Source organism: Arachis hypogaea, chromosome 18 (genome assembly GCF_003086295.3).
Source record: "Arachis hypogaea cultivar Tifrunner chromosome 18, arahy.Tifrunner.gnm2.J5K5, whole genome shotgun sequence".
NCBI lineage: Eukaryota > Viridiplantae > Streptophyta > Magnoliopsida > Fabales > Fabaceae > Arachis > Arachis hypogaea.
In genome coordinates this window covers 132768104-132790794 of record NC_092053.1, presented here as the reverse complement: position 1 = coordinate 132790794, position 22691 = coordinate 132768104, and the positions used below count along the sequence as shown (strand labels likewise).

The 22691-nt window shown below is 38.9% G+C and overlaps 2 protein-coding genes across 2 annotated transcripts; one reads left to right on the top strand and one right to left on the bottom strand.

Moving 5' to 3' along the window:
* Positions 1 to 375: 375 nt before the first annotated feature.
* LOC112770745 (patellin-3) lies at positions 376 to 3886 on the bottom strand. The gene is made up of 4 exons (XM_025815137.3): positions 2536 to 3886; positions 2005 to 2129; positions 1762 to 1897; positions 376 to 838 (listed from the first exon to the last, which is right to left on the bottom strand). Exons 1-4 carry the CDS (start codon positions 3745 to 3747, stop codon positions 590 to 592), a joined length of 1722 nt encoding a protein of 573 aa, XP_025670922.1. The 5' UTR covers positions 3748 to 3886; the 3' UTR covers positions 376 to 589.
* A 4355-nt stretch (positions 3887 to 8241) lies between these two features.
* Positions 8242 to 11143, top strand: LOC140181507 (uncharacterized). The gene is made up of 2 exons (XM_072225135.1): positions 8242 to 8696; positions 8764 to 11143. The coding sequence occupies exons 1-2, from the start codon at positions 8242 to 8244 to the stop codon at positions 11141 to 11143; spliced, it is 2835 nt and encodes a 944-aa protein (XP_072081236.1).
* The last annotated feature ends 11548 nt before the right edge of the window (positions 11144 to 22691 follow it).

The following is a 22691-nucleotide window of genomic DNA, read 5'->3' as shown; positions in this document are numbered from 1 at the left end:
AATATGTAACTAGGCCATATATTTTATCGTTAACATCTTTTAAGAATTTGTTTTTGTTAATGACGTACCATTTTAATAGTTTATTTATTTATTTTTATTTTATTTCAAGTAGAAATTGGCCATGTAATGTAATTATGTAACTAGCTGTCTTTCAAGTTGTTCAAAGAATAAGTGCAGGAAAATTCCAAGGCAGATATGTTAAAGCCATTACATATTCATATCAACCTTTTTTCCTTTTTCATTGCAAGAAAACACAGATCATGTAATGTCCAACACTTTTATGACACAGCCACCATAAACAGCTAAGATATAGAACAGTATATAAATAAATAAATAAAAATAGACCCCACGTCCCCACCAAAATTTACAAAATAATTAAAACAAAATTTACACATGTAATTAATATATGTCTCTCCATCAATGTGAATAATAAGAATTCAAAAAACAAAAAGATGCCCTCCAATAATAGTAATAATGGAAAAAGAGAAAAGAAGAACACATAATTAATAATAGTAAAAATAATAATTATCAAAATGAAAGTAGCACTTTTCCTATTCATATAAAGAGCTGAAAACTGAAAAGTTTGTTCTCATTCAGGTTTGGTCTTCAAGCGGTACAAGAGCTTCTTCTTCTTGGAGCTTTGGTTTTCAATGGTGAGAACCACTTTGCCAGGTTCACCAATCTTGAAACTGTTGCAAAGAACAGGTTCTTCTGATGGTGCAACCTTTCTAGCTTTTTGAATTATTACTGTGTAGCTTCCTTCTGAGTTTGGCACAAATTCAGCACCATAACTTATATCCCACCCTATTACTCTCATCTCCCAAGACAATACACAATTCTGCATTTTTTACAAAATTCCAAGTCATAATTAATTAATGTATTTCTATACATAGTACTATGATCATCTAATAATAACAATGTGTTTAATAATAAAACTAAATAATTGGTTTAAAATTTAAATGCTGCATGATCTTGATTCAACAATAATATTTTCTTAGTTAGTAATATAATATATAATACATGACAAAGTTTATATTGGAGGTAATTTCATCATTTTATCAACCTAACAAATTAATAGTATCACAACACATAGATCCTATTGTATTTTATTGGGTAGCTACAGACATGGACCAAGACAACAAAACATGGCTAGTATTAGAGATCAAGATCTAAAAAAATCCAATTATTGCCTTCTAATACAGACAAAAAGATAATAAAAGATTATTGTATTTTTCATGAATCCAAATCCTATACTTACTATATTAAATGACTATTCAATTATTCATAGTTTAGTATTCTATGGGGGTATTGCTTTACACTTTTTTGTTCCTAGAGCATGGGCCTACTCTGTCTGCACCCTTTGTTGCATAAAATATGAGAATTAAGAATGCAAATTCAAACCCTCAAAATAAATTTAAAAGAGTAACAATAATTGCACATTTAAATTGGTATTAATATATTTCATTCACTAAAAGTATTCATTTGTATCTTAAAATTGGTGTCCCCATTTTATCCAAGTATATATACAAAAATGAAAAGCCAATTTTAAATGCCACAAATATGAATTTTGAGTCTAAAGAGGGGTTGAATGCACATACATTTATTTTCACATGAGATGTTTGAACATAAAAGTGTTGAGAAAAGAGGAATCCTAGGCCAAGAGAGGTAACGCATTCCAATGGTACAATGCTTTGGATTCTCATGTTCTGAACGAAAAACAAAAGACAGAAAGAAAGGACAATAACAATGCATGAGACCCACCTCAGTAACTGGAAACTCCACAGAATGTTTAGCAGCTGGTCTCACAGTTATCTCGGTAACAGCATCGTTATTTCCGAATTCCCCATCTTTACTTAGTCCTCCATACTTCACAGAAAGTTGCTCAGCTGCAATGTACCTGAAAATAATACAAAGAATTAAATCAGATATACAAACATAGCAAAACCATAGTAACTAAGGAAGAAGGAAAAGATTGAATAGTGTTTATTATGCATGGCTTCCCACCTTAGAAGGGTCTCGGCTGTTTTGGAAGGACCAGCAAACACAAACTTGCTCTTTGTTCTCTGTGTCAGAAATGGACTTATCATCCTGTTCACTGCCAAGTACCACCATGGCACATTGATAAACACCTACAAACCACAAACACACATCAAAACTTTTATAATCTTTGATTATAGATCATAGAATTTGATCTTTATTAGTCACATTTCTTAAAATAAACATATAATTTTAGCATAAGTAGAAAATAGACAAGACAAGAAATTCTTAATTGCTCCGGGAGCAACTTCACTTATTCATTAATTGTTTTGTCTTCTAAGTCATAATTATAGATCTTTTGGATTCCCAAAGGACTAATCCGTCATGAATTAGAACTCCATTTAAGAGTTTGCAGCTGGCAAATGAGTTGAATCGAACCCCCAAAATAAATGGTGCATTTGTTCCGATAACACACAGGAAATTTTGTAGATTCCTATGCATACAATTTCTAAGATAAAGAATTAAAAGAAAAGATCTAAGAAGAGCAATGGTGTATACCTGTTTGGCAACAAATTCAGGGTAATTATCTTGAAGCAATTGAAGGGCCTGTTTGGTTGCTTGTCTAAGTTCCCACTTAGCAGGACCAGGTGAATTCTTGAGATCATTAACCTGAACAATGGTGGATATCCCACCAGGCCAGAAATCAAGCTTCCTAATACTCCTCTCAAGGAACCTAATCCTCCATTTCAAGAACCTCTCCCTCTTCTCCTCATCAGAGAATGCCTTCTTATACAGCTCCTTGTTCTGGAACTCGCCATAGATGTTGTAACACACGGGGTGCCCTTCTTTGTCGTATCCGTGCATGTATACCGCCTTTTCAAAATCCATTGTATTAATGAAAATATTATCTTCTTCTTCTTGTTCCAGTAATTCGTCGATCTTGAACTCCTTTCGCCACTTGATCGTGTTCCTGATCATGGTGAACGCTTCTTTTACCCTGAAATCACGTGCGCGGAGGAACTTCAAGAGGATCACGTCTGTTCTTTCGTCGGCGAGGAGCGGCACTCCCCAGATTGAGACTTCTTCTGGCGCCAACAATGGCGAACACTCTTCTTCCTTCTTTGGAGCTAGTTCTTCAGCTTCAGTTGTGGAAGAAACTGCCACCACGGTTTCTTCAATGGCCTCAACGGTTTTTGCTTCGTCATCATCCACAGAAGAAGATAAAGCTTCTGCTGTTGTTGTTGCTTCTTTCACTTCTGCTGCAGCTTCTTTTTCTTCTGATGAATCCTTGTTCTCCTCAATTAGGTGGTTTTCCTCTGCTTCTTCTTCTTCTTCTTCTTCTTCCTTCTTCTTTTCTTCTGCTACATCAGATTCAACTGCAGGCTTTTCTTCTTTTGGTGCAGAGAATTCACGATTGTTGAGTGCAGTTTGGATTAGGGTTTTGAGCTCTTGAAGTGCCTTCTTCTCAGTCTCAGCAAGTTCAGAAACCTTCGTGCTCTCTTCCTTGAACGAACCTGATTCTGGAACCTTCTCATCATCACATGCTTTTGAATCCTCGCCAGCATTATTTTCATTTGCAGCTACAGAAGCTTCTTCTTCTTTCTTTTCATCTTCAACAACATGCTCTTTCTCTGTCTCCTTCTCATTCTCAACAATGGCGTTGGTGGAGTGTTCTTTCTCGTCAACGTCAGTGACCATAACTTGTTCCACATGCAACACTGCTTCCTCTTGTGGTGGTGATGGTGATGTCTTTGGAGCTTCCTCTGCCATTGTTGAATTCAATTTTAAGCTAAGTGTGAATGAAAATGACAGTTACAAGTTACAACAAACTCAAATTCAAAATTTGTTAGTAGAGAGAGAAAGGGAGAGAATGGAGATAGTGGTGTGAACCGTGAATGGAGAGGGGGTAAGTGGGGAGAAGCAAGTTATAAAGAAACAAGAAAGACAGGGGGGACAGACTGTGCCAACTTGGAATATGGGCCAGTGGGCCCAATATTGTGGCCCCAATGGCCTGGATGTAACGGTGTTATTGTTTACCGAAATTAATGGGCCCAAAACTGTGGGCCTTACTGCCTGCAAGTTTACACAGCCCAACGGTATCATACTATCATTCACACTTCTTTTCATTCTCCAACTTGTGTTGATTGTGGTGGTAAAGTGATGTTATTGTTAACCAAGTTGAGTTGTTCTAGTGATTATAGTTCATTAGTTTATTTAAGTAAGTGTTAAGGATTTATTTTTTTTTGGTACATGTAGCACTCTATTGATCGGGTAAATCCTTAAATAGAACTCTGATCTGCAACGAATTAGTTCTTAATCTATCGGATTAAAAGTAGAAAATACCGTGAGAACAAAAAAAAGTGACGTTATTGTCGTGAGAAAACATGTGTTTACTCATGATTTAAGGATTAATCTTCTTCGAAGAAAAAAAAAACTCTTGAAATTGTTATTTTAAGACGAGAGTTTAAATTAGTTAGGGTAAGAGGTAATAATTGGCAATTGAGTAACCATGTGGAGAAAGTTCATGTCTTGATGACTGATGAGTAACCAAAATTTCTGTTAACTTAGGGGGGAAAACACATGTTTGACTATTTGAGTACGTTAATGGCATATTTGGCAATTTATGATGAGATTTGAGAGAGGGAGAGAGAGATAGAGAGTGACCCCCTACCCCACAATGTTTCTCTTTTTGGTTCTGATTATGATTATGGATTTATGTACCGTTTGCTTTAAATTGCAGCTAAGCCGTTGAACAGTCTTTGGTTTAGGCCCTACCAAACGGATTACAAGGACGATTATTACAATTTCCAACTATCACAGGCCACTCTAACATTTTATTTTCATGGTGATTGACAACCCTTGTGGTTTAAAATTTTGAATTTAATGCTTCCCCATTTTTTTTTCAAAGTAATTAATAAGGATTTTACTAGCAAATAATATTATTAGTAGAAAGTTTTATGAAAAATATGAGTACTCCTTATATTAGTTCCTGAATTTTGTTTCTAAAGTTTTGATTTATTCAATTTAGTTCTTTAACTTAATGTTGGTGACTAACGTTAGTTTTGTTTTCTTTCTAAAGTGGTTTCATCAGAGAGCAACTTAAAAATGATCTAAAAACATGGGAGGGAGAGTGAGCGAGGGGTGGGGAACCACCAGCCGAGATGGGTTTAGGCAGATGCAGTATCATGGCAACGATCCAAGGGTTTGGAACCGAGACAAGTTTTTTCGTTTGGAACAAGATTCTTTTACCGTTTTTGTAGACAGGCTACCGGGGGACATCTCGAAGCAGGAATTGTTTCGTTTGTTTGCATGGACGGGGAGGATCAATGACATTTACCTGGCCAGGAAGATGAGGGGTGGAGCAGTCTATCTGTTTGCTTTCATTAGATATACCACAAAGGGAGGAGCTCTAAAAGCCATTTCAGAGATGAATCAACTATGCTTACGGGGGAAGGAAATTTTTGTAGGAGAGGCTAAATACAGGAGGGATATCTCCACGGGGAAGAAGGCACTAGAAAGCGAAGGCACAAGGAGGGACTCTGAGACTAATAAAGTTGATAGTGGGAAGTCTCATGGTGTCGATGGGAATCCGTGGAAAGCAAGGATGGATGATCAAGGAAGACGTTTTGCTAAGATCCAGGATCAACCGGCTGGGAGCAAAGCTTTGGAAGTGGAGCCTGCTACTCACGGTAATTGTGTTTTGAATGATACAGAGAGATTGGGGATGAAGGAAATACATGCATTGGTGGCAGAGAAGAACTGGGACTGGTTGCAGAGGAGTATTGTTGGGAGCACCGTGCAGGCTATTGACTTCCGATTATTGAACACCATAGCTCGAACAGAATGGCATAACGTAGTAAAGGTGTGTGAGTTGGGGGCTTACAAAGCATTGTTAGTGTTTGATAGTGCGCACAGTGCGGCCGAGGCGCTCACTCTTAACATTGATGGTCTGTTGAAGGTCTTCTCCCAAGTAGAACGATGGAGTGAGAATACTCGAATTGACAAGAGAAGGGTATGGCTTGAGTGCATTGGTGTCCCGCTACATGTCTGGTCAGAAGCTACGTTCCGGTTGATTGGTGCACAGTGGGGAGACGTAGTGGGATGTGATCAAGGCACTACTTCATGCTCATCGTTCAATGCTGGCCGGGTTTTGATTGATACAAGCGGGTTTGATGTCATTCGTGAAAAGATTTGCGTCTGTGTAGGTACGGCTAGATTTCACGTGATTGTTTCAGAGGTAGGGAGCGGGGGTTCTACTTCTTTGGACTGTACTATGAATGGTATGGTAGAATGGAATCGGGGAATCTTCATCGGAGAGAGCTCTAATTTTATGGGTCGATCAACTTTTGTTGATGATAGTTGTGCTCATGGGCAGCGGGACAGGGGAGATGCAGCGGCGGAGGTCTTGATGACGCCGGAAAGGGAGGATGCGCAGAGTGAGGGTAGAGTTGTAATATCATTGGAAGAATTAAATGAGTGGAGTACCGAACTTTTAAATTCTAAAACGGTAGAGCCTATAATTAAGGAGGTTGATCATAATGTGTCACACGCGGATATTGCGGGATCCCCTGATAACGGTGCGGTGGCTGATTCAGAAAGAACGGTTACATGGGAACTTCTTGGTGGGCAGAGAGCTGATGAAGGAGAAGTAACAAGTAATGCTAAGAGGAATGGGGGCCTTAGTGTGGTCTGTTCCTATCCTAATGGGTTTGAGGCCCAAAACGATTTCTCCAACGGTGAGGGACTTCTTTTGGGCTCAAAGCTTTCTAGCCCACACGGTGTCTTAGAGGGAAGGCAGGAGGTGGCCCAACCTGTGGGTGGCTTGGAGCAGCGGCCTTGCAGAACCCGACCCAGTGAATGGGCGATAGGGGTTACGAGGACTGAAATCAGAGTGACCCCTCGAGACGGTGTGCACGCCATTGATGGCAGGGCTGGGCAGGAAATTCGAAAGGGAGCATTCTTGGAGCAAGGGGCTGTCGTCGATGCTACGGGAGAATGCGGGGGACCAGGGCGCCGGAAGGATTCAGGGGAAGAGGGTAGTTCGGCCATGAACCACGCTGACGGTGGGGCGTGGACTTCATCGCCACTGGTCCCTTTGACTGTTGATGGACGGCCGCTTACGTTGGGGGTGGGACTTATTAACCTCGGGAGGGAAGGTGAGATGGTTGTAGCAGAGGCAACCGTGGATGAAGGTGAGGCGTGGTGTACTGTAACTGGTGAATTGGGGGTTGCGGATAGGCAGCGGACAAGGGATGATTCCGGTTTGAAGAAGACAGTGGCAGTGGAGAACGAAGGGACGGGAGGAGTGCTAGCCGAACTGGGGGAATCCCGAATTGATGCTGAGAGTGAGGCTGGCTCTGAAACGTCTACCATTAAACGGGCGAAAGACATGGATGAGAACAGGAAGGCTTGGAACCTAGCTATGGAATCTGGAGCTGTGCCATACGACGAGGAAGATGATATTATGTTGATTCTTCAGGAACAGAATGAAGCAATAGCATTGAGGAAAAAACAGGCGAAGCATAAGGAGAAAGTCAGAAGAAGTCGTCCAAAAAATCGAAAAAAGGTGTGTACATCTAGTTTAAAATGAAATTTTCATCTTGGAATGTCAGGGGGTTGGCGGGAGTTGGAAAGGTTAGTATGGTGAAGAACTTTAGGCGGAAGTTTAATTTGCATATGTTAGGTTTGCTAGAGACAAAAAAAGAGGTCCTGACTAAATTTGATGTTATGCAACTGTGGGGTAATGATGGAATGGCCTGGGAGTTTGTGGAAGCAGAGGGGGCTTCTGGTGGTTTATTGTTGATGTGGGATGCAACGGTGTTTAATTTAAGTAACTGTTATAAAGGGGTGAGGTGGTTATGTGTGGAAGGAGTGTTGGTAAAAACCAATTTTCGGTGTGCTTTCTGTTTAGTGTATGGCGAGCATGTTAGGGAGGAAAAGCTTGTTCTATGGGAAGAGTTGAGTTTCATCTCTGGATTGTGTCAAGTTCCTGTTTGCTTTATGGGAGATTTCAATGAGATTGTACAGATAGAGGACAGGAAAGGGACTACTTCTCTGCCAGTGTCTGCGGCAGACTTTAAATTTTGGATTCAAGATATGGAGTTAGTGGATCTAGCCTTGTCTGATCGTAGATTCACATGGTTCAGGGGCCAGTCATGTAGTCGTATCGACAGAGTTCTGGTGAGTTTGGAGTAGTTGGAAGAGTTTCCTGAAACAAGGCTACGAGGAGGACCAAGAGGCTTGTCAGATCATTGTCCCCTGATTATGGATGTTGCGAGGATGGGAGGGGGCCCAAGGCCGTTTCGGAGTCTGGATTCTTGGTTTACTCATGGTGGCTTTTTGAGGATGGTGAAGGAGGAGTGGAGGAACTTAGGGGAAGCTCAATTCTTTGGAAAGCTGAAGACGATGAAGGGCCCGTTAAGCAAATGGCACAGAGAAAATTTTAGAGATATGGACATGAGGATTAATCGGCTTGAAGAGGAGATTAGAAAAGTGGATGAATTGGTGAGTAATGGAGTGTATGATGGAACAGTGGAAGCTCGGAGGAAGGCGCTTGTGAGCTCCTGTAAGACATGGTATATCAGGAAGGAGATTCACTGGAAGCAGATGTCCCGATCCAGACATGCTAAGGAGATGGACAAAAATACTAGGTACTTCCACAATATAGCCTCGGCAAGGAGGAGGAACAATCGGATTGATGCATTGAGGATTCATGGAAGGTTAGTGAGGAATCAATCCAGGATCAAGGTTGCTATACGAGACTTCTATAAGGACTTGTACCATCAGGAGCCTTCTCCTAATAACTGAGGAAGAAGCAACAGGGCTGGAATTGATGCCAACTGCTGAAGAAATAAAGCGTGCTGTGTGGGATTGTGAATCATCAAAAGCACCCGGGTGTGATGGATATAACATGAACTTCATTAAGAAGTGTTGGGACACACTTGGCAAGGAATTCATTGAAGCAGTGATGGGATTTTTCCGTTCAACTGTGCTGCCTAGGGATTCGAATGTGACTTGGGTGGCGTTGGCGCCAAAGTTTGTTGGGGCAACAGAAATAAAAGATTTGCGCCCAATTAGCATGGTGGGTTGTGTATACAAGGTCATTTCGAAGGTGTTAGTTTGGAGGATGCGGAATGTGATGCCAGGTTTAGTAGGTGAGACCCAGAGTGCTTTTGTGCAGGGCAGAAGAATTCATGATGGGGCATTGATCGCCTGTGAAACTGTGCAGTGGGTTAAGTCAAGAAAAAGGAGATCGGCCATAATTAAACTGGACTTCCAAAAAGCTTATGATCGGGTCAAATGGAGTTTTGTGGACATAGTCTTGCAGAAGATGGGATTTGGCCAGACATGGCGGGGGTGGATCAAGGAGTGTGTTTGCTCTGCGTCTATGTCGGTGCTTATAAACGGGTCCCCCTCTAAGCCATTCAACATGGAGAGGGGTCTACGGCAAGGAGACCCTCTGTCTCCCTTTCTGTTTGTGCTAGTTGTTGATGTTCTTCATCGAATGATCGGGGAGGCAGTAAGGAATGGGCGCATTTCTCCACTGTTGGTTGGACGGGATAACATTGAACTGTCGCACTTGCAGTTTGCGGATGATACTATACTCTTCTGCCCTCCGGAGGAAGAGACTATTAGGAACTACCAGCGGCTGCTGCGCTGCTTCGAGGTGATGTCGGGGTTGCGTATTAATTTTGAGAAGTCAAGTTTCATTCCAATTAATTGTGACCAGGGATGGACGCAGCAGATGTGTTATTTGTTGGGATGCAAGGAAGACGCTTTACCAGTCCGATACCTTGGCATTTCTTTGGGAGCGAATCCGAGATTAGTGAAGACTTGGAAACCAGTGATTGAGAAGGTGGAAGAAAAGTTGAGTCTGTCGAAAGCTAGGACGCTCAATAAAGTGGGTAAGTTAGTACTCATTAAATCTGTCCTCAATAGCTTGCCTATATACTATCTCAGCTTGTATAAGATGCCGAAGGCAGTAGCGGAGAAGTTGATCTCATTACAAAGACGGTTCTTGTGGAGTAAGGAGGATGGCAAGGTGGGCATGCCACTAGTGAGATGGGAGGTTGTGATGGCTCCTCGGAAGGCGGGTGGATTGGGAGTGGGAGATGCAGTGATCAGGAATACCGCTCTTCTATTTAAGTGGTGGTGGAGATTTTCGAAAGAAGACTGTCCCTTGTGGAAGAGAGTTGTGTGCTCTTGTAATAGCATGAATCCTTCTCAGATGCTGTGCGGTCAGCCTATTCCCCCAAGGGGGGGTCCGTGGAAGGATATCTGTCAGCTTCAAATAAGGGAGCCACAAATTAGGGAAATGATAATCAGAGGTTTGGCTATGGATGTTGGGAATGGTAGAACAATCCGGTTCTGGGAGGACGTCTGGTTGCCTAGTGGTAGGTTGCAAGATACTTTTCCAAGACTCTTCTCGGTTTCAAACCTGAAAGGATCGGTTATAGGCGACTGCGGGTTTTGGGATGGCTTAGCTTGGATATGGAATTTCCAATGGAGGAGAGAGTTATTTCAATGGGAGTTGGAACTTTTAAACCAGCTCCATGAAGTCCTGCAGTCAATCAGCCTAACACATGAGAGAGAGGACAGGGTGATCTGGAAATTTGATAAAACTGGTATTTTTACGACTAACTCCTTTGTGCAGGTGATGCATGCAGCTGTTCTCCCAGAGGAAATAACAAGTTATAGCTTCACTAGTGCTATTTGGAGGGGTTTCGTTCCGCCACGGGTTGAGTTATTTGCCTGGTTTGTATTGGTTGAAAGGGTAAATACTAAGGAAAGACTGTGCAGATTAGGTGTCATTGACCAGCTGGATAATATCTATGTTTTATGCTGTAAGGATGTTGAGTCTGCCTTCCATCTATTTATTAGTTGTGAGATCACTTGGCAGGTGTGGTGCGCTTGGTTGTTCGCTCTTGGAAAGGCTTGGACTGTGCCAGGCACATTAAAGCAGCACTTTGAGAGTTGGACGAATGCTTCACAACGAAAGAATGAGAGGAAGCGGTGGTTGATTGGATTCTTTGCTGTCATCTGGGCAGTTTGGCTAGAGAGAAATGATAGAGTTTTCAATAATCAAGGCTCAGGTGTGGGGGATATTACTAACAGATCCTTTATGCTCTCTGACGAGTGGAGTGGTGGTGAACCTTTTGGTTGTTGATGGCAATGCCGAAAATGACTAGAAGGTGCTTTATTTTATGCGTTGTTCGATGACGGGTTGTACTTTGAGTTGTCTTCGTTACTTGTCTTTCTGTTGCTCCACCCTGTTGTGTTGAGCTCTTGTTTACTTCAAAAAAAAACTTCAATCTCGTTTCCAAATATTTGATTTATTCAATTTGGTCCTCTATTTTGATATTTGTGATTCATTAACAGCGCCTTATCTTTTTAATGATAGAATAGAATTGTGTAGTCAAAAATTTATAGTAACCAAAAAATGAGAGCGAGAGAGCGAGAGGGGGTGGAAAACAACGGGAGGGATAGAAGTAGGAAATTTAGTAGAGATCCGAGGGTTTGGAATTGAGAAGAGTACTGTCGTTTGGAAAACAACTAGTTCTCTATTTTTGTAGATCATCTTCCTAAAGATATATCAAAGAGGGAGTTATACCACTTGTTCAACTGGACTGGATGTATAAATGATATCTATCTCTCACAAAAATAAAAAAATGGTAATATATACATTTTTGCGTTCATCTGGTATACAACGAAGGGTAGAGGTATGAAGGCTATTGCGGAGATGAACAAAATGAGGCTACGAGGGAAGGTTGTTTCAGTAGGAGAAGTTAGGTATTAACGTACGAATGAAGTGGATCGGAGAATATGAAGAGACATCATGAGGCGGGTGATGTCCAGAATATTGTTAAGCTTCAACCTCAACATGAGGAGAACTGACGATTGGATTTTTGATGGTTTAGAATTTCACAAATGAATTCTCGTTGCAAGTATAGTTCCTAAACCAAACAATAATCCTTTCATACAAAAGATTGTTTGTCACAAGTACAAACCCCTAAAATCTATAAACCGAAGTATTCAAACCTCGGGTCGTTCTCCCTAGGAATTACAATGAAGTGTCTTGTTATTGGTTGTGAGTTATTTTGGGGTTTTGATAAGAGGCATGAAAGATAAATGGCAAGAAAGTAAACTAATGGCTAAAAAGGTCTTGACAAGGGTTGGTGGTCAAGGATCCCTATCCTAATCACTAATCACAATATGAGAATTGGCAAGGATTAATCTCATTAAATCATCCTCTAACTAGTAGTAAAGGAAAGTCAAATGAGCTATATCAATCCTAGTCCATAAGTCCTAACTCTCCACTAATTCAATTAGTGAGAACTAGAGTAAATGGCTCCCAATCATCAATTACTTGGACATTAGTAATTCAAGAGTTCCTAAGTTACCTTTCCAAGCCAAGAGTATAAAATTCTACTCTAAAATCCAACCAAGCATTTCATCAAACACTTGGAAGGCATAAAAGGTAAGCATAGTAAAATTGCAAGAAAAGTAAATCTACACTACTCAATTGCAAGGAATTAAACAACAACAAATCAAATGAACACAATTATTATGAATTACCTCTAATTGAATTGAAAGAGAATAGGAGGAACAAAAGTAGATCTATAACAAAGTATAAGAACAACATAAAGGAAATTACAACAAAAGAATAGAGGAAGATGAATGTAACAACAAAGAATTGAAAGGTAGAAGTAGAAGAAAGCAAAGATTAAAACCTAGATCTAAGAACTAGTCCTAATCCTAATCCTAGAGAGAAGTGAGAGCTTCTCTCTCTAGAAACTACTTCTAACTACTAAACTAAGCTAAACTATGACTAATGATGACAAGTATCTAAAGTGTGAAAAAGACTATCCATTCCCCCTTCAATCCTTGACTTAAATAGCATCAGAAATGAGTTGGATTGGGCCCACAAGGCTTCAGAATTCGCTGGCCACGTTTTGCTTTAAGTGAACCAGGTGGCAGCAACGGCGCATGCGCGTACTATGCGCGTACGCGTCATCATAAGTGGTTCAACCATAGCAAATCTTATATCGTTTCGAAGCCCCGGATGTTAGCTTTCCAACCCAACTGAAACCGCATCATTTGGACCTCTGTAGCTCAAGTTATGGCCGATTAAGTGCGGAGAGGTCGGCTTGACAGCTTTCCGGTTCTTCCATTTCTTCATGAGTTCTCCAACTTTTCATGCTTTCTTTCTTCATTCCCTTGATCCAATCTTTGCCTCCTAAACCTTAAATCACTTAACAAACATATCAAGGCATCTAATAGAATCAAGGTGAATTAAATTTAGCTATTTTGAGTCCTAAAAAGCATGTTTTCACATTCAAGCACAATTAAAGGAGAATATATAAAACCATGCTATTTCTTGAATAAATATGGGTAAAAGGTGATAAAATCCCCAAAAATCAATACAAGATAAACCCTACAAATGGGGTTTGTCAAGAACCCAAGAATTTCAGGGAAGAATGTGAAAGAGATGAGGAAAGAGGAAAAAAAAAAGAAGATCCACATGGCAACGGGTGGACGAAGAAGATGGAAGTTCTTGTGGAAAAAGAGAATCTAGACTGGTTACAGAGGAGTCTAATAGGCGGGACGACAAAGGCTATTGTCTATTATTCTTTTGAAGTCCATGATTGGGAAGAATTTGTCTCAAGTTGTGCAAGTACGAGAATTAGGAGCGTACAAAGCACTCCTAACTTTTGATAGTATTTTGAGTGCAGAAGAAGCCTACACGTTCAAAATGAACAACTTGCTATAATTTTTTCATAGCATGTGGAGATGGAATGAAGAGGAGCGTAGTGAAACTCGAAGGGTATGGTTAGAGTGCTTTGGTGCTCTTTTGTATACGTGGTCAGCAGAGACGTTTAAGATAATAGGAAGCCCATGGGGAGAAGTTATTGGATGTGAGAAAGCCACAGAATCATATCTCTCATTCAGTGTGGGACGGGTGCAAATTGATATTTGTATCATGGACATAATCAACGAGTAGATTCACATCACAATTAGTACTAACTGATTCGATGTCCTAATTAAAGAGGTTGGACATGAGAATTATGGATTGGAGTGCAAGTTTAAAGAGGTAGGTGATCCTTGTCCCCCAAAAGCATGCGAGAATTTGGTTGCAAGCAGTTTGAGCGCCATACTGCTAGTGGCAAGCAGAGATCCGATGATTGAGTTGGTGATGGTGATGGCGATGCCAAGGGAGGAAGAAGCGGATAAGGGTACATTAGTAATTCCTGAGAACATTTTGAATGAATGGAGTTATTGCAATTCAATTCAAATTCAAGCACCAAGGGCAACGGATGATCCTGATTTAAAAGGAAGTGCTAATTTTATGGGATATAATGATTTGATTAATGATGTTGAATCAGAAAAAACAGTTAGCTGGGATTATAATAATGATGGGCTGAATAAAGAGTACACTTGAAAAAAAAAACAAAAAAAGTCAAAACAAGCTCTTTAGTTGGCCCAATAAAGAGATTTGTGCCAATTGTGCTAAAGGAGAAAGCATGGGCCTCATCTCTTTAATCAGAAGCCCATTTCATGCTGATGAGGTTATAGGAGGTGGGCTAGTGATAGGGAGTCCGGGTCGGGTTAGGCTTGGCCAGGTTGAGTCCATTTAGCTCCTAGGTTGTGCGCTGCTGTTCAAGACCAAAACGAAGGGGAGAATTCAGGCTTCGACGATGCGACTGATTCACGCAACAAAGGAGAGCACCAAGCCGGCGAGTAGCGACGGGGTAGTGGAGGTGAGGGTGTCGTTGGGCCTGCAGGGGTGAACGCGGCATGCGAGTTACAACTGACGGGACGCCTTCCTCTGGAGTCCACGACATCACCTGGGAACCATTCATCGCCGGCGATGGCGGGGCTGCGTTCTTCTAGGGATGGTGGGTTCGACGAGGAAGCAGAAGTGGGTTGTTTAGTGCCTGGAAAAAATATTGCGGGCTTCTAAGTCGGATTCGTTAAATATGAAGAAGACGCACCTGTAGACTGTATGACATTGAATGTTGTGGGACTTAATGGAGACAGCGTCGAAACTGGGGTTGCCGTGGATATTAGCGTGGGAAAATAGGCGGACAGTGATGGAAAGGCTTTGGAATGGGAGGAACAGATGCTGAAAAATAGGAGGATGTGGAAATTGGATGTTGAATCAGGAGCGGTGCAGTACAACGAAGAAGATGATATCATGGCAATTCTTCAAGAATAGAATGAAGCATTACCTCAAAAGAAGAGGTTGGCAAAGCAGAAAGAAAAGGCACGAAGATACAGATCCAAAAATCTCAAAAAGGTGTGTAAGGAGGCTAACCTTCCAATCAATTGTGAACAGCTGTGGACTTACAATATGTGCAACTGATTGGGATGTAAGGAGGCTAACCTTCCAGTCAGATATCTTGGCATTTCTTTAGGAGCGAACCCAAGGCGGGTCCGCACTTGGAAATCGATAATTGATAAAGTGGAGGAAAAGCTTAGCTTGTGGAAGGCAAAAGTACTCAATAAAGCGGGTAAGTTTGTCCTTATCAAATCTATATTGAATAGCTTGACAATGTACTATTAGAGCATGTATAAGATGCTAAAGGCAGTAGCAGAAAAATTGATTTCGTTGCAGAAAAAATTCTTATGGAGCAAGGAGAAAGGTAGGAATGGTTTGGCACTGGTTAAGTGGACAGTAGTTCAGGCTCCTAAAAAGTTAGGTGAGTTGGGGGTGGGTGATGCCGTGGTTAGGAACACAGCACTCCTTTTCAAATGATGGTAGCGTTTCTCAAAAGATGAGTGTCCATTATGTGAGAAGGTTGTATGCCCTTGTCATAACTTGAATCCCAATGTGATATTATCATCTCAGACATCGCCTAGTAGAGGGGGTCCATAGAAGGATATCTGTCAGCTGTAGTTCAAGGATCGTAATGTGAGAGATAAGATGATTGCTGGGTTGTGTAAGATTCTTCTTCTTTTCTCTGCGCCTTCTAGAACTCTTCGAACAACCTATTTGCCGTTTCAATTTCCTCTATAATTGGCAGTTCTTTTTCTTCAAACCCGAGTTGGTTCCTGGTAGGGGTGTGCATGGCCTGGCCCCGAACACTTTAGGGGCTAATTTGGTGTGATTTTACCGGGTCTAGGGTCGGGTAAGGGTCTTAAAGATAGACCCGGTCATTATTTCGGGTCGGGTTCGGGCTATGGCTCGGGTCACCTGAACTCGTCCCGGTGGCCCGGTCATCATACACAATTAATATTTTGTGTTATTAGTGATGGATGATGGCTATTCTTATGTGAAATTTAAGTATTGTAAACCTTAATATTTTGTGTTATTAGTTATTATAAGACTATAAGTTAATGTTTTATGTTTAAATGCATAAGATTTTAGACTAATGCATAATATTGTGTTATTTGTATTGATTTAAATATTTGGTGTTATTAGACAATATTAGTATTGATTATGGTTATGCTTCAATTTTAGAGAAGAGTTGGTTCTTGTTATAGTTTTCTAAGTGAATTTTACGATGTCAAATAATGGTTGGAGTCTTGGAAATTTGGATATTTTCACATGCTAGCTTATAAGAAGGTATCAAGGTAATGTAATGTTAATGGCCCGGTTTTCACCCGGTTTTTACTCAGTATAATCCTGACCCGAAAAGTGTATAGGTTTCATCGGGTTTAGGGCCGGGTTCGGGTCTAACAAATAGGCCAGGTATATATTTCGGGTCGGGTCTGGGTCACATCAAATCCGGTTTCACCCGACCCATGCACACTCCTAGGCTGCATTTGTTTTTGTAAACAGGACAGGACATGACACTGAGACAGAGACATTGAGACAGAGACACTAAAAATTACTCTTTATGTATTGTGTTTGGATACAATGGACAAGACACTGATGTAATGTCTAGTATTCTGTTTGGATACATATAAACAAGACTAAAATATAATGTAAAATTACTAAAATAGGCCCATCTAATTTTAATTTTCATACCCACCTCTCACCGTCTCTGTCTCTGTGTTGCACTCCTTGGCTGCCACCCTAACTCTTCCTCTTCTCCAGGAACGGTGGAGGAGTGAATGTTGTTCCACCTGCACGACGTTGCCTGTTTCTTGCACCGCTTCCAACTCGTTTTCTGTTTCTCCCAACTCAATCTCTCTTCTTTCTCTTTTTGGCTGTTGTTCTGAACCTTCTCTTTGTAAGTTCTATCTTGCTTGATTTTCATTAGTTTCCAAACCCTTGATTTGAAAAAAAAGAAGATAAGTAAATTGATGTTTTTCCCTTGACCTTGAACAAAACATGTCAGGGGAAAGTTTATTTGGAAAAGGAATAATTCCTGGGCCGCCGTTAACGACACCTTCTTCCTCACCAATGTCAATTTTTCACTCTCTCTCTCTCTCTCTCTCTCTCTCTCTCTCTCTCTCTATATATATATATATATATATATATATATATATATATATATATATATATATATTCATTTTGATTGTCGCTTTTGCTTCTTCAATTGTCGTTTTGTGTTTCTTGTTTCTTTCAGGATGCGTTCGAGAGGCACCGCGTGGTCTTCACTGTTGGGTCCGTTGCCACTGCTTGGATCGGTCTCTTCATTTCTCAGTGCTTTCCATTCATATCATCTGATTTGATTATTTGATTGGGTTCATTGATTGTAAGATTGGTTGATTTCTTGTTTCAGGGTATTCATTGCGCCATTTCCATGATGAAAAGGTTGAACAAAGGCTTGAATCAATTGAAAAAGCTGTGAGTCTTTCTGTATCTCGTTTTTTTTTTCTTCTTAATTCTAATTGTAATTCTAATGGATATGTCTATTTCATATGTTTCTGTGTGGCAGATGAAACACAAGCATAATCTGGAACATTCCGAAATCAAAGACATTGTTGGTCCTGGAGGTCTCAGTGTTCCTACTTGTGCCGCCACTGCCGTAACCACCTTGATCATTGGGATTGTTCCTTCTTTCTAGCACTTAATACCTGTGATCATGCTTTCTGTGGCGATTTTCCGATGTAGCTATTTAAGTCTTGTCAATTTGAATTCGCAATAGTTCTTTTTGGTTTTTAATGATATGGTTATTCATTGAAGAACAAATGCACAATGGTGCTGTAGGGTATTGTAAGGTTAATTTGTAAGCTGAACTATCATTGCTGTTAAGATTTCAAATGTATTGAAATTTAAAGGATTTGTAGTTTACAAACTTCCTATTTGAATTGCTATTGCTATTGCTTAGTCAAAACTGTGCTTGATACTGAAGATGCTACAGCTAGGAGTATTGCTTTGAATAAGCCAGCCTTTCAGAAAAAAAAAACAGAATAGCAATACAGATATAACAAACCACAGTCGAAATTTTGTACCATTATTTAATATTTAATCATATTCCTCATCCTTCATGAGATAGTTGCTTAAGATACTTATTTTGTTGTTTTCATTATTACATTTATAATGCATTCTTTTTTTTTCCTATGTTGAGCAATGCTGCAAATTAAAGAAAAAGGTTTGTGTTGCCAAATTTTATGTTATGGACAACACAAATCATTTCTTCTTGGTTCAAATTTATAATGGAAGAAATAAACATACTCCTTATGATATAGGTATTTGGCAAGTGTGTCTCAATTTTTCCTTCAGTACAAATTTCTCTATCATGGAAGTATTCACACTTTTTTTTTTAACTTTCTTGTTTAATTTAGTCAAAATGTGAAAGAAGAAAGTATCCTTGCCTTGCTTTGGAAGCATGGATTAGTATTTTCTTTAGTGGGACAAAAAAGCAGCTAATAAAAACTCAATCTGCACTAACAAATCAATCTCTCTAATAAAAACTCAATAGCAAATCAATCTGCACTAATAAAAACTCAATGCAATAACAAATCAATCTCTCTCTGCATCAACATTATACACTATAAACTCAATGCAAAAAGGATACAAAATCCTAAATTCTGCACTAACATAAAGTCAAATTCTGCATTAAAAAACTGCACTAATAAAAACTCAATGCAATAACAAATCAATCTCTCTCTGCATCAACATTCTATACTATAAACTCAATGCAAAATTGAAACAAAATCCTAAATTCTGCACTAACATAAAGTCAAATTCTGCATTAAAAATCTGCACTAATAAAAACTCATTGTAAAATTCAAATTAGAACCACATAACTAATAAATGTATCATATGTCACATCCTAACACACAAATTAAACATAAAACATAATGCTAATTTCAATCATTTGTTTATTGAGAAGAGATTAACTCTAACTCTAACTATACAATATAGCTCTGGCAAATCCAGCTTTCTGAGTATGTCTTAGTGACCAAAAGGTTTTCTCCAGTTGAAGATTTGTGGAGAACTTGAGTGCAATCGAAATAATTTCGTCATCTGTGAAGCCAAGCTCGCTAAGCATGTCACCAACCTTTTTTTTCTTCATGAGTGTTTATCATAGCCTGAGCAAATGCATCCAAACGTTTTCCATGTTGATCAAACACATATTTTAGGATCTCAGTTAGCTCCTTCATCATGTTGGTGTCCTTCGTCGCCTTAGATGAATGTGGCTTCTTTCCTTGTTTCCTCTCAAAGGATGAAGCCACAGAGTTAGATTGTTGGGGAAGAGATTTACTGAAATCCTGAGTTGAGTTGAACATAAAAAATTCTTCGTCATCCATTTCTTCATCTCCATCTTTTTGGACATCTTCTTCAGCGTCATTGCCACTTACAGCATCCACTCCACTTGCTCTTTCTTTACAAAATATTTTCTCCAAACGCGGATACAACGGAAAGGGCTTTCCTGGAGTATACAACCTTTGTCCTTGTTTATAGGAAAAGGAATTACAAAAATTTCATAAAAGGACAAAAATACATGTTGCACAAAATATAAATAATTTAGTAAATTCAAACTAGTAAACCAACCTTCAAATATGTAGCTAGGATCTCTTTGTTATCCACAACCACACATTGCTTCACATCATCCCATCCAAAACCGCTACAGGCTGCCATGTCAGCTGCAAATTGATACTTCTCTTTTAGCCTTTTAACTTTATTCTTGCAATGACTTATTTGAAAACTACCACCTGAAAATTTCTCATTCATTTTTGTCGTAAGCTTTTCAAAAGAACCAGGTCTAAATTGACCCGCATCAACTCTTCTTCCTTCAATGACAAGCTCCTTCATAAAACCGACAAATGCTTCTGTCTCTTCGTCAGTCCAGACATGTCTGTCTATTTGTCCCTATAATCTAGATTAACTCAATCAAAATTCAAGTAAACATTTAAGATATACATAATGTATTCATTGTAATAACTCATAAAATATAATACATTTAATAAAGTGCTACATGTAGTTCACATAATTAAAGTTTTACAATTAGCTCTTACAACAAATGTCCAACCAAACAAATTGAAAGATTCTAATAAAACACACATGTAACAAATAAATTAACTAATTGATTCGAGAATTCATCCAATCATTGTACATTTTGTTTGCTAAATTGTCTCGCCAAGCATTCCAATCGTTGCTGCCCTCTATGCTCTCAATCATGTCATCATCGCCATCTTCGTTACCACCATGATCATCTTCAATAAGCACTTGCTCCTCTTCAAGAAGTGTGTCCTCTTCAGGGTCGAATTTCATATTAAGCCGAATAAAGTTTTGTAGTAGACAACAGTAATAATTATTTTATTTTGTGTCTTAATTTTGTAGAAACAAGGACTCCTCAAAATTGCCCATCTCTTCTTCAATAAACCAAAACAGCGCTCAATAATGTTTCTAGCCGAAGAGTGCTTCTTGTTAAAATATTCTCAAAATTTTCTAGGAGCATTTCTACCACGAGCCCATTCTTGAACGTGGTATTGAGTATGCTTATATGGTGCTAGAAATCCCTTGCAGTTAGTATAACCCGCATCTACTAAATAATAATTCCCTATAAATCGAAAGAGATACATTATGAGCACTATGGAATTTGAATGAGCTAAAAACATTGAAATGTTTATATTACCTAAAAATTAATACTTACATACCAATTGGTATCTTGAGGTTATTACGACGTGAAATGGCATCTCTAAGGATTCTTGAATCCGAAGCGGATCCTTCCTATCCACTAAGTACGTACACAAAGTTCATATCTCGATTGCATACGCCTAGGACATTAGTTGATATCTTACCTTTTCTTGTTCGGTATCTTGATTTATCTTTTTCAGGGACAATCACATCTATATATGTTCCATCTAATGCTCCTAGACAATCCTAAACCAAAGAAATTGAAGTGTCAAGACTAATTCTATACAAAATTATAGATTATACAAAATCACTACCTCAATTATTTACTACATTTACCTTAAACCATTTTCATCTGGGATCTATGCAGTCATCTGGAACAGGAACAGCTTTTGCAAACAATAGACTTTGGACACGTATGACCGAGGATAACACCTTGTTGAAATACCTACTTATTGTTTCTCCTGACCTATAAAATCTAACTTGAAACGTGCGATTCTTTTTATGATGAGCTAATATTATTAAAAACGTAATCACTTGTTCAGGTATACTTACACGACATTCATCTCTTAATCCACCTTGAACTTTTAGTAACTCACACAATCTTCCTAATGCATCTACGCTCATCCTTAATTCCCAAATACAATTTCTATCGCCCCTTCCTATTAAGCGATTTAATACATTCCGTCTTAAGGGATTAGTATTAATTTCTCTATTCCTAATCAACAAATGTCCTCTTCTCCTTTTTTTCAAATATAAAAATGCAAACATCAAAACTAATATCGTTACTACTTCAAGCTCAGCCTGAATCATAAAATAAAAAAAATAAATCATCTAAATTGCTCAGAGTGATCCGATGGTTCCATTCTTCCCTAAACAACACATAAAAAATAACTTATATAATTAACACATTCTAAAAATTATCAGCAACAATAAACACAGCAGCCATAAGAGCAACAGCAACAAAACTCACTAATTATATTACATATTAAAATTCAAAATAATTTTTTCATTCATTCACACTATCATTGTAAACATTTGAGATTTTATCAAAGAAAAGAATGTAGTTCTTATTTTTATATGATTTTCAGATTGAAAAATTATAAAAAAAAATTAAAAACAAAAAAAATAAAAATAAAGCAGAACGAAATTCTTTTGAATAGAAAAAAAAAACAAAAATAAGAAGCAATAAGGAGATATGCAAAGTAATACCTGGTTATGTGACCGATAAAGAGAAGAACAATCTTCTAAAAATTGTAACAGGAACAAGCGGTAATTGGCTATTAGAAATATTATTATTAGATTAACTGCACAAAAAAATCAATAAAAAAGAGATAAGAAGATAAAAAATCATAAAAGAGAAGAAGATAAAAAATCATAAAAGAGAAGAAGATAAAAAAAACCAAGACAAGAATTGGAAATAAAAAAGAAGATACAGAATCAGGAACAAGAAGAAGAAGAAAGAGAGACAGAAACAGAGAACAAGAAGAAGATATTATTGTGAAAGAAGTGAAGGAAGAGGAAGAACAGAACGAAGTACAAAATCACGACAGAAAGAGCAAGAAGAAGATCAACAGTAGAAAGAGAGACCAAGAAGAAGAGAGAGTACCTGGAAACGACGGCAGAAAAGTTTAGGTTAGGTTTTTCACAAGAAGAAGATCAATAGTAGAAAGAGAGAGCAAGAAGAAGAGAGAGTATTGGAAACGACGGCAGAAAGCTTAGGTTAGGTTTTTTACAAGAT

Excerpts from the sequence above, each read along its gene's own strand:
- LOC112770745 (XM_025815137.3), bottom strand. The coding sequence starts at position 3,747 with ATGGCAGAGGAAGCTCCAAAGACATCACCATCACCACCACAAGAGGAA. Across the intron at positions 2,130-2,535 it reads CTGAATTTGTTGCCAAACAG|GTGTTTATCAATGTGCCATG; the intron begins GTATACACCATT and ends TGTGGTTTGTAG. Across the intron at positions 1,898-2,004 it reads ACAGCCGAGACCCTTCTAAG|GTACATTGCAGCTGAGCAAC; the intron begins GTGGGAAGCCAT and ends TATTATTTTCAG.
- LOC140181507 (XM_072225135.1), top strand. The coding sequence starts at position 8,242 with ATGGATGTTGCGAGGATGGGAGGGGGCCCAAGGCCGTTTCGGAGTCTG. Across the intron at positions 8,697-8,763 it reads GCATTGAGGATTCATGGAAG|GAGCCTTCTCCTAATAACTG; the intron begins GTTAGTGAGGAA and ends TTGTACCATCAG.